The sequence below is a fragment of the Sorex fumeus genome, unplaced genomic scaffold, assembly GCF_029834395.1.
Source record: "Sorex fumeus unplaced genomic scaffold, SorFum_2.1 ptg000033l, whole genome shotgun sequence".
Taxonomy (NCBI): Eukaryota; Metazoa; Chordata; class Mammalia; order Eulipotyphla; family Soricidae; genus Sorex; species Sorex fumeus.
Window position 1 is genome coordinate 33191776 of NW_026606090.1, and position 16015 is coordinate 33207790.

At 43.7% G+C, this 16015-nt stretch overlaps 1 protein-coding gene across 2 annotated transcripts in view; it reads right to left on the reverse strand.

Moving 5' to 3' along the window:
• The window catches only part of HMGCLL1 (3-hydroxy-3-methylglutaryl-CoA lyase like 1), a 242407-nt gene extending 226659 nt beyond the window's left edge, over positions 1-15748 (reverse strand). For both annotated transcript variants that reach the window (XM_056116893.1, XM_056116894.1), the window contains exon 1: positions 15548-15748. In XM_056116893.1, the coding sequence (XP_055972868.1) occupies positions 15548-15655 (108 nt within the window). In that variant the 5' untranslated portion in view covers positions 15656-15748. The remainder of the gene's footprint in view (positions 1-15547) is intronic.
• Between the last annotated feature and the right edge of the window lie 267 nt (positions 15749-16015).

The following is a 16015-nucleotide window of genomic DNA, read 5'->3' on the forward strand; positions in this document are numbered from 1 at the left end:
CAATAACAGTTGACTGAGCAAAGAAGCTGCAATATACTCAATGGAATACTGCTCTACCATTTAAACTACAATATACCGGGCTGATGGTACAGCAGGTAGGGTGTTTGCTTTGCACACAGTCAATCAGGTTCAATCTCCAGTACCCGATAAGGTCCCCAAAGACTTGCCAGGAGTGATCCCTGAGTGCAGAGTCAGGAGTAAAACCTGAGAACCACTGGACACAGCCCCAAAATCACAACAACAAAAAATCAAAGTAAAATAAAATACACTTAATAAAAGCTATCATGGCTGGAGCAATAGCACAGTGGGTAGGGCGTTTGCCTTACAAGCAGCCAACATGGCCGACCCGAGTTCGATTCCTCCGCCCCTCTCGGAGAGCCCGGCAAGCTACCGAGAGTATTCGATATGCCAGACACAGTAACAACAAAGTCTCCAGTGGAGACGTTACTGGGCCCGCTCGAGCAAATCGACGATCAACGGGAGGGCCTTTACCTTTACCTTTTAAAAGCTATCATGAGTTTCTTGGGGAAAAAAGATGGAACTTAAGAGGATTGTGCTACATACAAGTCAGGAAGAAATTAACAATTGGAGCTGGAGCAATAGCACAGCAGGTAGGGCATTTGCCTTGCATGCGGCCAACCTGGGTTCGATTCCCAGCATCCCATATGGTTCCCTGAGCACTGCCAGGAGTAACTCCTGAGTGCAGAGCCAGGAGTAACCCCTGTGCATTGCTGGGAGTGACCCAAAAAGCAATAAATAAATAAATAACAATTGCTGGAAAACATCACTTCTAATTGGAATATTGGAATATAAATTACTAAAACAAAACTAGCCATGGTGAAAACTATGGTGGTGATGAGAGAGAAAACTGAGAAGGAGTGAGGAATGGATTTAGGGGTGTTTTTGATGGTAAGAATCATGAATATTAAACATATATAAAAGGGTGAATATATATCCCCTGAATTTAAATGGCACTTAAGCCTATGCTAAGCCAACAACAAAAAAGAAAACTTAAAATTTTATTCTGTAAAATAAAGCCTCTATTAGAGGGTCATGTATGATCTGTTCTATAGAGTTGACATGACTGATATAGATATATGTAAATACAGAGAATGATCTATACATATATGCAGTTACAGATACAGAATGATATGTAAACACAAATGTTTACAACTAAATGAGTAATTCTGCATGATTTTACCATATTAATTTTGCTCATAAACTTTGAATCATGTATTTATGACCATAAACATCTTCTATCCAAATCCCGTGTTACCTAAAATCTTCTGATCACAAGGACTGCCATTAGCATCATTCACCTCCTCTGCACCAACCCCCAGCCTCAAGTTTCCAGCTGAACTTGAAGTAAGGATTACAGAAAAAAAAAAAGAATGAAACAAATGAAAATAAAAATGGAGAAATGAGAAATCAACTCTTCTCAGAGCAATGTACCAAAATGAGGAATCAGTTCCTCCAGAGGAACACAGCGACGAGGAATAAAAACATGGTCTGGATGGATCTCCTGGAACAGAATCTCCAGTGATGATATAGTAAGACTTACCCCTCCCCCACCCCAGTCCTCACCACGTTGCAGGTATGAGACAGCCAGGCCACAGCCCTTTCATTCTTAACCATGGAAAGAAGAATTAGTTCCTCAGACTGAACATGTGTTTGGATTTAAATACAAATAGTGATATAAGCCTCTAAGAACCTAAATGCTTAGAATTACTTATAAAACTCTCTATTATAAAATCTGACCTCAGAATGAATGGATTGGGAACAAGTTCTCAGAAATGGTGTCTGGAAATTTTATCAAAAAGAGCTTCCTACTGAATTATTATGATTAGGCTATGCACTGCTAAAAATTATCCCAATGTTTAAAATACTCTCATTATGAAGTATTGAGGGTATTGTCCAGAAAACTCTCATTAATGTATCATCTGAAACTGTCGATGGAGTATCACAGAATCAAATTATCTACAGGCATAGGAAGATAACCAGAATGCCTGTGGCAGCTAAATATAAGAATTAAGAGTATAAATCCTGATACTGGCACTCATGTGCTTTCTGCTTCTATTTCAAGGAAATAAAATCCTTTCAGATGTTAAATCTGGCTAATTCACGGGGCTCCAACAAACAATAGCGATTAGCAGAAAAAAAAATCTGGGATACTCCAAGTTGCTTTTTATATTAGAGTGAAAAGGAGGCATTCAAATCAAAATTTCTGTTAAAAGCACACTCTACAAGTAAGTGATTTTTCCTTTACCTTACTATCTCAATGTTTCCATAACATTAGACTGACTGCAGTTATAGATCCAGGAAGAGAAAAAAAAAGGAAACTAAATAAAAACTAAACCAAACCGAGGCCAGACAAGGAGAGAAGAAAGGGCAGGGGAAGTTACAACACAGAATGAATAAGCATTAAACAAAGCCAGGAGACTTGGAGGACTTCGGAATTAATGAAAAAAAAAAAAAACAGAACACAGGGTGGGGGGAGGGAAGGATGTGACAGCCCGATGAAATGAGAGAAAGTCAGGAATACGGGAGCCAACAGAAATCCAAGGACAGAAAGGCTCAGAGATGGAAGGGAACAGGAAATTTATTGGAAAGCAACTTGTTTTTCCTTTTGCATCCAATTCAATTCTATTCCAGACAGAATTCTAGTCCAGCCTCAAAGTCGAGAAGGGAAGTTGAGACTCAGGGGAGTATTTTAAGGGCAAGAGTCAGGGTCTTTGGAAAGCCGATTACAGAAAACAAAACTGACAGCCGACACTGAGGGTAGGTGCCGGAATAAGGGGGTGGTGGCATGAGTCACCCTTGTCTCCAGAATACAGCACAGCTACAACCAAAGTAGCTGGTGTGACTACTCAATCAGACCATCCAGTACATTCAAATAAATACCTCAGTTGATTCCAATCACAGGAAACATGCAGGAAGCGTTGCTCCAGTCATGAAAGCTGTGGGCGGCAGAACTAAAACTACCTGAATTCAACTCTCAGCTCTGCTACCCATTTACTCTCCACTGTGATCAAGTTATGTGATCTGTGTGCATCATCCTAAATACAGAACATTGATCTTTTTGAAAATTAAACCGCCTACTTTGTACGAAGCAATGAGGCATGACTTAGTGCACATTGAACACTCAGCCATGCCATCACTTAAAAGAAAACTAGAGCTAACTTCTACAAAGTAACAGTTACAGTCCATTACAGAACGAAACACCGAAAGGACATGAAAATGATTTCATCTCTTATAAGATACTGGTGAGCACACTATAAAGGGCAGATACCAAGACTCAATTTTCATGGTTCCTTTTGGTTTTGTTTCTGGTGTCATAGTTGGTGCTGCTCAGGATCCTGGGGCTCCATGGACCTAACTGCACTGCTGTGCAGTCCCTTACCTGCTGGGCACCTCTCTCGGTCAAAATGTCAGGATTTCTGTTATTTGGGGGGAATAAACATGTGAATGGCCTTGACCAGTAACTTTCTGCCCAGTGCATCCTCAACTCAAATAAAATTAAAGTTGTCTCCAAGGGGCACGGCCCTTATTCTTGAGAGAACAGACTCTTTTTTTTTTATATATAATTTATTTATTTTATTGAATCACTGTGGGAAAAGTTACAAAGCTTTCGGGTTTAGGTCTCGGTCATGCAAATATCAAATACATTTCCCTTTACCAATACTTATTTTTCACCACGAAGAACCCCAATAAACCCCCACCCCCCCATGCCTGTAAGGCAGATGAATTCTAGTTAACACTCTATCTACTTTGATTAGATTCATTGTTTAAAAAGATGCACCACTATTATTTAGAGTTCCCTCCCCCCACCCAAATCAGACATGCTGAAAAAGCATTGTGAAATGATTTGCTTTCTACAGCTGGGTTCAAGAATTAAATGATTTTGGATTTCTGCTATTTTACTTATTAACCCTGGAAGTACTTCTACTGAAAGTCAGATAATTAAGAGATCGGTTTCTGTGCTCTGGAGTCGTGGCCATGCCGGAGAGCCGCTTGTGGGGGGCAACTGGTGACCTCGGTAGGGCGTGAAGGACGGACCGGAACGCCCCCCTTCCCATGAGGTTTTAGTCGCCCCAACACCCCCAGCTCATACCTGGAGAGAACAGACTCTTGAAATGCAACAAATCTAAAACTTGGCTGGTGCTGAGTTACTCAAAGACTTACATTTATTCAACATTATTGAGTCTCACTGACCTACCTTATCGTGTAATCCTGTTCTTCCTTTATTCCCCAGCATATTATAATCCAACAATCATTGTCTGCTGTAGAACTCCACAGAATTCTCTGCCCTTACAGTTTTAATGAGGCTCAAGTCTTTTGATTTTCTAGCTGGAAACTGAGCTCTCTGATGACAGCTGCACCATCTCCCCAAACCCTTCACTGAACATGTCCATCACCCTCTGGCTTCCAAACAGCCCGTCGGCCTCCTGTGAGCCTCCTGCTTGACACAGGCTGTTGTCTCCTCTGCCTACCTATGACGAGACACATAATGGCATCTCTGATTTTCACTACTTAAAAAAAACTGGCTCCTTTTTACTTGTATCAAAACCCCTTCTCCTTTTGAGAAACATGTGCCATTGCCCACATGGTTTTTTATTCCTACTTTAGAACCTGATCCCTTGTACATCAAATATTTATAAGCTTGTTTCCCATAATTCACTTCAGCCCAAATTTTGACCCTACTCTACAATCTATTAGATTTTTTCTGATAAACTTATAGCCAACATTTGATTTCCAGAAAAATTTATATTTTATATTGATATATAGCACTGTCCTCCCATTGTTCATCAATTTGCTCGAGTGGGCACCAGTAATGTCTCCATTGTGAGGCTTGTTACTGTTTTTGGCATATCAAATACACCATGGGGAGCTTGCCAGGCTCTGCCATGTGGGCGGGATACTCTCGGTAGCTTGCCAGGCTCTTTGAAACGGACAGAGGAATCAAACCCAGGTCGGAAGCGTACAAGGCAAAATCCCTACTCGCTGTGCTATTGCTCAGCCCATATTGCTATATATTGCTATATAGTAGCACTGTCCTCCCGTTTTTCATAGATATTTTTGCATGAGAGGGCATCCACATGGCAGAGCCTGGCAAGCTCCCCGTACACAGTAACAACAAAGTCTCCAATGAAGCCGTTACTGGGCCTGCTCCAGCAAATTGATGAACAATGTGACACTGACAGGGCACCAGTAACATCTCCATTGTGATACTTCTTGTTACTGTTTTTGGCATATCTAATATGTCACAGGTAGCTTGCTAGCCTTTGCTGTGAGGGCAGAATACTCTTGGTAACTTGCCGGGCTCTCTGAGAGGGGCAGAGGAATTGAACCCAAGTCAGCAGCATGCAAGGCAAAAGCCCTACCTGCTGTGCTATCCCATAAATTCATTGGGTTTATCTCCATTGCAATAGTAACAATTTCAATCAAGGGCATGCTGTTACCTGTAACTTTTACCTGTAACTAGCCACCAACTAAGTATCTAGTCACAAATGTCTACATTTAACACCTTTCTGGCTCTGTTGCATCCGTAACTAAAATTGTTGGCTTGTTAGTACTATCAGGCTTTAGAACTAACTTGAAGAGAGCTTTTAAAATGACAATGACTTGAAAAACCAAGGTTAAGTAATAATAAAACATTTTTTCTCCAGTAACAATTGCACTGTAGCACTGTCCACCCCTTGTTCATCGATTTGCTTGAGCGGGCACCAGTAATGTCTGTATTGTGAGACTTGTTGTTACTGTTTTTTGGCATATCAAATACACCACAGGTAGCTTGCCAGGCTCTGCCGTGCAGATGGGATCCTCTCAGTAGCTTGTCAGGCTCTCCGAGAGGGACAGGGAAATTGACAAATAATGCAGAAAATAGGATAAAGATCCCAGCAATCACAACACACTCAATTAGGGATAGAAAACAGTGAGGGAAGCAGGTTTTCAGAGACATATTTAAAATAAGCACTGTTGCACTGTTCTCCTGTTGTTCATCGATTTGCTCGAGCAGGCCCAGTAATGTCTCCATTTTGAGACTTGTTGTTACTGTGTTTGGCATATCGAATATGTCACAGGGAGCTTACCAGGCTTTGCCATGGGGGCGAGATACTCTCGGTAGCTTGCCAGGCTCTCCGAGAGGGGCGGAGGAATCGAACCGGGCTCGGCCAGGCTGGCTGCGCACACGGAAAATGCCCTACCGCTGTGCTATCACTCCAGAATTTAAAATAAAATAATAGAAAAACGAACATGTGTTAGTAGACTTTCTAAAAGTCTAAATAGAAAACATCCAGTATTGGAGAGGATACAGGGGGAAAGACCCCTTCATCCGCTGCTGGCGGGAATGTCAACTGGTTCAACACTTTTGGAAAACAGTATGACACCTAAAAAAAAATAAAAAATTGAGCTTCCATATAATCAAGCAATTATTTGTTGGTAGCACCGTAGCACTGTCCTCCCATTGTTCACCGATTTGCTTGAGCGGGCACCAGTAATGTCTCACAACAAAGTATGAGACTAGTTGTTACTGTTTTTGGCATATCTACCCCAAAGACCAACATAGATATATAGATAGACAAATGTATGTATATATCTGAATATATATATGAACATATATCTGAAAATTTATATGAGTATATATTCAAATGAGACAGCTGCACACCTACATTCCTTGCAGTAGTATTCACAGTAGCTAAAAATCTGGAAACAACCCAAGTGTCCAAGAACAATTAGTTAATCTATTTATGAAAAAAAGACAAAAGCACGCGATTTTTCTGACACAGGGATGAAACTAGAGCATGTCATGCTCAGTGATTTAGTCAGGAAGCAGGGCAGGCACAGAGCGATCTCTCCTATGTGAGAAATAAGCAGGCATAACAAATAACAAATGTGTATGTGAGAATTGCAACCAAGCACCACAAACAAAACAACACCCCCAGGAAGCCCTGCAAACAACTGTGCACAAGCGTCACCACAGTGGGACCCATAGAACATAGTGAACAAATGGGTCCACACGTGCTCACACAGTCTCCATGAGCAGCTCTAAGGTCCTACGCACTGACAACACCTCATAATTTACAAACAAACACACAACAGCAGTGTGGTTTTGGGTTTCCTTCCTGAAAAAATCCCTCCTCTAGAAGGCATTTTAACTAATATTCTAACAACTACACAGAGTTCCAAATGAAAAAAATACGTAATCATATGATCCGGAGTTTAAATATAAGCAGAAATATGGTTTATTTAGATTAAATTTCAAAGCCCCCCCTTAACACCAAGTAATAAATTTTACAAACAATAAACATTCAAAGACAGAAATTGTAGTTCCAAAATGGCAGGGCCATATAAAATAATACTAAATAAACAAGGCTAACTGACATTGATAAACTGTATTAGACAAAAATAATAACTCTTTTTTATAGGGAGAGTGGGGGCCACATCCAGATATGTTCAGGACTTATTTCTGGCATTGCATTGAGGGATCACTCCTGGTAGTGCTCAAGGGACCGTATTTGGTGCCTGAGATGGAACTTGGGGAAAACAGCCCTTTCACGCTATTTTGCAGGCACTGCTCTGTAGAGGCAACTATCCACCACTGCAGGATCTACGGTCTGCAGGTAGAAACTACAAACACACACTCAGAAAGCCCCTACCCACTTCCTTCTTGCCTTTTACTTCAGAAAAAAGTCAGAAGTGTCTGTCACAAGATACATTTTAGAAGGAAATGTACAGAAACTTAGCCCCTAAGAAGCCAGATGAACTGTTGACCTAAAGGATTCAGTCCTGTTTATCCTGTGACCTACCTCCTGTTTGACCTCAAGTCCTGCAACCTGTTAGTCCTGAAATACACCTCCTATTTTTCAATAAATGGAGAAGAGATTAATTTCAAGTCCTCTTTCCACCTCTACAAATACTCTTTGAAATAAGGGACATAGAAACCAAAGCAACGTTCCTTCCCTCCATGGACTCTGGACTACAGTACAGCCTTTCTTTTCTTTTTACAAAATTCAGAATAGCATTAATAATTGTTTCTCTTGGACATAATTCTGACACCAGCCCCCATCACCAGTGGACACCTCTCCCTCTCCCAAGGGTCCCCGGTTCCCTCCATCTCTTTAGGCCCCCTCTACCACTCAGTTCAGTGCCAGTTCCCCCTTTATGTTGACTTTGGATCTTCGTTAATATCTTGCTGAGTATCTTTTACTGTTGTTTTGTTTAGGGACCACACCAATAATGCTAGGATCAATCCTGGCAGGTGCTCAGGGGATATGGGATGGATGGTACAACCTCTAGTCTCATGACTGTGTGTGTTACGTTCCACACGAGAGATGTTGCATCTGTCCCTTTTCTTCTGACTGCACTTACCATGATATCCTTCAGCATCCTTCTTGCAAAAGTCTATGTGTGATTTTCTGACAGAATGGGCTGCTCGCAATCAGCCTCAGGGTAAGGATAACTATCAATTTAACCTCATATAACCTACACCTTAGTTCTTAGAAATCTAACCTACTTAAAAGGGAGCATGACGATTTACATTGTCGCATATTTTACTGTTGTGGTGGGGTATTAAGCTCTCTTCACAGCCTTCAGGATGGATTTTCAACTTCTACTCATCAAAATATGATTAGGTTTTATGAGATGAGAAGGTAATACTCAATAATAATATTGAATATATCCTCCCTAAAAAACCTAATTGACACATTTTTCTATCACTTTTTTATTCATTCAACTATCATTGTGCTAAATTGTGCCAATTATTGTTTAAAATTCCATAGGTCTAGAATTTCATAAGCATGATGAAAGCATGACAAAAGGTAAGGTAGAAGGTAAACATCTATTATTCATTCAACAAGTATATATTGGCCACCAAATAGTAACCAGGTATTCCATTAGTTGTTAATAATCCTGTGATAGATATTTTTCTTTATTTTTATTACACTTAGGAGTACCTTGGGGAATTATCAAATGATCACCAATAATTATGCAACAATATACATGCAAGCTAAAACATATTGTGTAATATAATAAAGCCTATTGTGATGAGACACACGGGACCTCACGGGATGGGGGGTGGAGCCAGCTCTTCTCCCCCATCCCAACAAGGCCCCAAGGTGCCGCCCATGAACAGCTCCGGCTCCTGAACCACCAGGATCCCAGAGGCACACAAACCAATCTCAGAACCCAGCGGCTTTTGGCAGAAGTGCGTCTGAACTGTGCATTAAGCTATGGCACCATGCCACCCTGGGTAGGAAAGAGTGTTGTTCCTTCCACCTTTTCCCCCTGGTGGCACGGTGGCTGCCTTATTTAAGAGCCTATTGAACAACCAGGTATGAGCCGGCAGTGAGGATACTCATGGGGCCTCACAGGATGGAGGGTGGAACTGACTCTTCTCCCCTGCCCCAATAAGACCCCGAGTTGCTGCCAACAAACTGCTCCTCCAGCTCCTGAACGGCCATGACCCCAGAGTCACACAAACCAATCTCAGAACCCAGTGGCTTTTGGCAGAAATCCTTCCAGACTTAATTAGTAAAACATCAAAAATCCAAAACTGCACAGCCACGACATCATATGTGCTTTATAATCAACAATAGAAAACAAATTATGTAATGATGCCTTTTCGGCAGGTCTGATTGTGGGGGAAAATTCCAAATAATAATGGTGGGTCTTTTGTCGAAATAGTGAATGTAATCAAAGTAAAGAGAGAGTAAAGTGGAAATCATCTGCCACACAGGCAGGGGGAGGGGTGGGATGGGGGATAGACTAGGGTTCGTGGTGGTAAAAAAAATGTGCACTGGTGAAGGGATGGGTGTTTGATCATTGTATGACTGAGACTTAAACCTAAAAGCTTTGTAACTGTTCTCATGGTGATTCAATAAATAAATTGAAAAATAAAAAATAAAGCCTACTTACCTTGAGACTTTGGAAAAGATTTTATGAGATTGCATCACTTAAGTTATGAAGGGTGAATATAAAATAATATTCCTGCATCAGGAAAAACAAAGACCCTAGTTCTAGAAAAAAACATAATTAAAAACTCAAAAGAAACTTTGGAAAGAATAAGAGAGAATAGCTTCATAGGAAATTGCAGAAAGATACAATGAAAAGATCATTAAAGCTTCTGAGAACACAGAAGCAATAGTAATTCACAGGTGGTTGTGAACCAGAATCCATCTTGCAACTAATTGTACAGACAGTGAGTTTAAGGAATCACAATAGTCTTATAGTCCATGTGAAAAATAATGGCATTTTTAAATGGTAGTGTTAACCTAGTCGGCCCAGGTTCAATTCCTCTGCCCCTCTCAGAGAGTCTGGCAAGCTATTGAGAGTATTTCGCCCACACGGCAAAGCCTAGCAAGATACCCGTGACGTATTGGATATGCCAAAAACAGTAACAACAAGTCTCACAATAGAGACATTACTGGGCCCGCTCAAGCAAAACGATGAACAATGGGAGGACAGTGCTATAGCGCTACAGTACAGGGGCCAGAGAGATGGTACAGTGGGTAAGCTCCCAAGTAGCCAGCCTGGCTTTGATCTCCTGCATCCCGCATGATTTCCAGAGCACCGCCAGGAATCATTCCTAAGTGTAGCACCAGGCGTAACTCTGAGCATCACCAGATATGGCCTCCAAAGGAAAAAAATATAGATAAAATGAATTAAAAAATAAAATTGGAAGTACATTCACCTCTCATGTTGACTCACCCACCAGCCCTCCTCTACTGATTCCCAACTAACTCCCCAGGGAGTTCCAGTTCATGAAAATACCTGAATTCCCTCAGCTGAAAATTCTAGGGTGCAAAAGGGAGCAATTGGGCCGAGCACCAGCCTTGTCAAAGCCCCAGCAGACACATCCACACCCACTACTGCAGCCATGCCAAGGGCTCAGTTCCACAGCTTCATGAATATTCTCTGCAGAGACACCAAACTGGTGGCGAGCCTAGAACTCTGGGTCTTCTCTAAGTCGAGGTGGGCAGTCCCCCCAGTACAGTTGCACCCACCTTCTCCAGCTGCCTTCATGTCAACCCATGGCCCAGACCATGTTGCCTGAAGTCACTGGATCAAGTGGTCTCCTAATCCCTCAATACTGAAATTCCATCAGGAGCACACCAATGCTGAAGGGGAAAGTGCCATAGAAGCCAACGGAATTCAACAAGCAAAAATAATAATACAAAAGGCTCAACTAGCAGCAGAAAGCTCAATAAATTATTAAACAAGGACATGACAATTGCGTGGTGAGATAAAACAATTTTCACATAAAAAGGAAAATTTTTATACTTATTGACTTTAATATTGGAGCCTTGTTATCTAATCAATTTTAACTCTAGGATTGCATCAAGAGCTGTGGCTTTTGTCTACACAAATATAATTTTTTTGTTTAAATAAAAAGTAAAATTGGTAGTAAAAAAATTTTTCGGTATAGCAGTATATTTGAGGAAACAGATTTAAGAGAATTTCATGGATTAAAATAAAGTGCAGAATTTACTGATACTTAAGAGAGGGGAAAATGATGCTCCTGGTTTGTGGTTGGAATAACAATAAATTGTGATGCTCTTCCTTCACAGGGGAGGCCTCGGGTAGTAACAGAGAGCATCTGAATTAAACTTTGGAAATACTGGGCCTAAGGATTGCTTTTGAGAGATTCTAGCATGACACCAAGGGTCAGAAAGACACCAGTATTAGATCTTAAAAGAGAGAGAAATAGGAACCCGGAAAACACTGAAATATAACCAGTAACTGAAACTGATGTAGGCAGGATAGGGAAGGCCCCCTCCCAAGGCAACGGCAAAAGCCGACCTTGCAGAAAACAGGAAAAGCGGGAACTAAGGCCTGATAAGACCTTGAGCAGCAAGGGACACTGATGAGACTGCACCCCTCCCCATGAAGAAAGTTCCTGGAATACCCTAACTTTAGTGATTAAGCCCAAAGAAGACCATCACTACTCCCAATATCCCCGGTAACCTCCTTAGCAATGAACTTTGACCTAGGTAGAAGCCCCACAAGGGGGCATGTTGGAGAAACCCTACAAGGTCACCTTGAACAAAGGAAGCACGTGCATATGCTGCCAGAGCCCATGAGCCCATGTGCTGCTTGCGCCCATGTGGCCGAGCACATGTGGTGTCTGAGCATCTGGGTCACTCGCATGTCCCCTCTTCTCTTCCCCCATCCCTCCACACCTTCAAAAACCCTCCAGATAAAATCTATTTATTTCACTCCTGAAATTCCTGTCTACTCCTGAAATTCCTTTCTGCGAGAGGAGACAAAAACCCAGTAACCCTGGATCCGGATGGCAGAGTCGGATGGGGAGAAAGTGACCATCTTTCTCCACGCTTCACATAAGGGCCACCAACATCAAAACTGTGAGTGTGGAAAGAAGTGTGGAAGGGAGCCGGAGTGCCAGGACAGCAGGGAGGGCTTGGCCTTGCACCTGGCAGACCCAGGTTCCATCCAGCACCACATACGTTCCCCACAAGCAGCGCCAAGTGTGACCCAAAAACCAAAAAGAAAAAAAAGTCATGAAGAATATTTACCAGATCAATAGGCCTGAGCCAGTCCAGGAAACTGATGAACAAAAGCAGCAAATTTATGCTATTAGACAGAAGCTAAGGTGGCCAAGTACTTAACGTTTCAATAAGTCAAGAATCAGATGTCAGAGAGAGAAGGAAAGAAATCAAGGGAGAAAGAAGTGAACAAGAATCAGTGGGCTTCCATGAGGCCAGAGATGTGAGGGGTAGCACCAGAGAGCTACACACAGGTTAGCCAGCATGAGCCTGTCAAGTGGCCAGGCAGGGGTGGGGTTCGGGCTGGGGAGGGAATACAAGAACTCTGCTGGAGGGGAATGCAGGCAGAAGGATTGGTGCTGAATTCTGTATGCCTAAAACACAACCATCAGTAACTTTATAAATCATGGCTCTATAATGAAAACTACAAAAAAATCTGTCACTGTCACTGCCCTCCCGTTTTTCGTAGATTTGCTTGAACAGGCCCAGTAATGTCTCCATTGTGACACTTGTTACTGTGTTTTGGCATATCGAATACGTCACGGGGAGCTTGCCAGGCTTTGCCGTGAGGTCGAGATACTCTCGGTAGCTTGCCTGGCTCTCCGAGAGGGGTGGAGGAATCGAACCCGGGTTGGCCCGGTTGGCCGCGTGCAAGGCAAACACCCTAGCTGCTGTGGGCATTTCCCTTGTACGCGACTGACCGGGCCAACCCGGGTTCGATTCCTCCGCCCCTCTCGGAGAGCCCGGCAAGCTACCGAGAGTATCTCGCCCGCAGGGCAGAGCCTGGCAAGCTACCCGTGATGTATTAGATGTGCCAAACACAGTAACAACAAAGTCTCCAATGGAGACGTTACTGGGCCCGCTCGAGCAAATCTACGAAAAACGGGAGGGCAGTGACAAAAAAAAACAAACAAACAACAAAAAAAAGTCAATACTGCTGTGAGTTCAAATAGAAGAAAACAATTTAAGTTTTTCACTAAGTTCTGAACAAAAATACAATCCTACAGAAATGGTCAGTACATCACAGAAAAGGAGAACTCTGAGAGAGAAAAGAACTTATCAATTTTAAGCTGTGTTTTAGAAATAACTAAAAAGTTTCCCAGGCAAAACATTTGGAAGAATAAGTAAATAAATAAATAAATAAATAAAGTCTGGTTATTTCTTTTGTGTAGCACAAGTGTCTTCATCTGATAGGGGTAACTAAGTCCTTTTTTAAATATTCCTTGCTTAGTCCTGGCCATTTCCATTTTGCCATGCTTCTACTTTTCAGCAGAACAAAGTAGGCATTCACATTTAGGGGCCTAGAGTCAATCATTGTTCCCCAAACCCACAAAAAGAAAATGATTGGGGGAAAAAAAAATACCATTTTAACGAGGGGAGGGGAACGACTCAAATGGCCTTTTAGACTTGGACACATGGACACTAAAAGTTACAAATTCCTGATTAGTAGTAAACTGAATATGAAAGAGAAAAGCTTCCGTGGAAAGAGTTAAGTGAGAAAAGGAAGAAAATGAACCATCAGTAAGATGGTAAAAAACAGCTTTCTCTCTGCACCACCTGAAGCATGCTTTCAGTCTGTATGACTAAGGTGCTATTTAAAAACAAATGCGTCTATTGAAAGAACACACAAAACCAACCTTTCTTCGTTTGTGGAGAGAGCTGAGGTCACTATTAAACACAATGCTAAGCGGCACTGAAAAAGAATTGAGTGTAAAACTTTAAGAAAAAGGATCCCTACATTGATAATTTACCTAAATCCACAGCAAAATCTATTGTGCCTACTAAAATGTACCATTAGTATTATTAACTATGCTGAGAAGATCGACCAGAAATAAATGTTGTGTTTTGTTTTGGGGACACACCCGGCAGTGCTCAGGGCGTTTTCCTGGCTCTGCACTCCTTGGCCACTGGTGAGGCAAGGCCCTAGCAGAACTATTTTATAAATAGCCAGACCCTTTCTATTCCTACCTTTTTCTCCCATTCTTTAAATATTAATGTAACTATCACTTAAGCGAAAAGTATTTTGTATAGATTTTATTTCCTAGTCATTTCAGATTGAGTGTACTAAAACAAACAAAAATGTGAATACTATTAAGTGCCTATTGCCTTAAAAATGACTTTTAGGAACCCCACGTGAATAATGCATTTTAGCCTCAAAGAGCTCCTACACGCCCCGCCCCCACTCAGCCTTTCCCAGCGCATTGAAGCTTCACTAGGGAGGAGTAATTACTGTAATTACCCACGTGACGAGCTTTCAACCCTGCCTTGCCTTCTTTTCTAACCAGCATTGCTTTCCTTACGTTCTGTCTCACTTTTTTTTTTAATGCATCTGTGGTCTTTGTCACATGGTCTGAGGAATGAGCCAAAAGAGGGCCCTACTCCTGGAGGGGGGCGCCTACGGATGCAATCACATAACGCGTCCTTCCCGAGGGGAGATGGGGGAGCCGTCAATAGGCCCGGGGAGGGATTTGGGGGTCTGTAGGTGAGGGTCTCCGCGCACCGGGCAGAAAAGGACAAAAGGCCTGCAGGCCTGGAGGCCTAGGCCGCGGTCTCGCCAGGAGGGCGGGGAGGAGGAGGGGAGGGCAGGGGGGAGGCGCGAGGGTGCTGGGGGAAATATGCGGGATGCTGGGGGAGTTGCGGGGGTGATGGGGGTGGGTGCGTGCAGAGATGCTCTGTGGGAAGGTGTGGGGATACTGGGGGGAGAGGCGGGGATGCAGGAGGGAAAGATGCGGGTATCCCGGGGGGGGGGTAGATGCGGGGATGTCGGGCGGAAAGATGCGGGGATGCTGGGGAAGATGCGGGGATGCTGGGGAAGATGCAGGGATGCTGGGGAAGATGCGGGGATGCTGGGGAAGATGCAGGGATGCTGGGGAAGATGCGGGGATGCTGGGGAAGATGCGGGGATGCTGGGGAAGATGCGGGGATGCTGGGGGAAGGCGTGGGGATGCTGGCGACTGCGGGAGGCGGAGAGGAGGTGCCGCCGGGCCAGGTGGGCCGGTGCGTCCGGGGCGGGCGGGCCGGGTGGGCCGGGCGCGGGCGGGCGGTACCTGCGCGGGCTGCAGCGCCCCTGCCCCCGGGTCCCGGGTCCACTGCTGCTCGCAGCCCAGCTGCTGGTAGCTGAGACAGTGCTTCACGGCCGAGGGCACGTTCCCCATGGCAGCACCTGCGGAGCCCCCGCACCTGCCGAGCCCTGCGCCGAGGAAGCCCCGCCGGGCCGCTCCCCGCCCCCAGCAGCGGGCGCTCCCTCCCGCGCCAGGCGCCCGGCAGTCGCCGTCTGTGCATTTCAAAGACTCGAGCCTGTAAGGCAAACACGTAGGTGCCGAGCAAAAGAGCCCTTGCCACTGAGAAGCCCCCGCGACAGAGGCCTGGGGTTTGGGAGAGTAGGAGCTCCAAGAGAGAGCAAATAGTGTTTGGTGCTCTGCGGTTAGGAAACAGAATGCTTCACAAGCAACCTCCCGGCTTGTTGGCTAACTAGGGATGATCTTAGAAAACGTCATATGCCAATTCACCAAAGC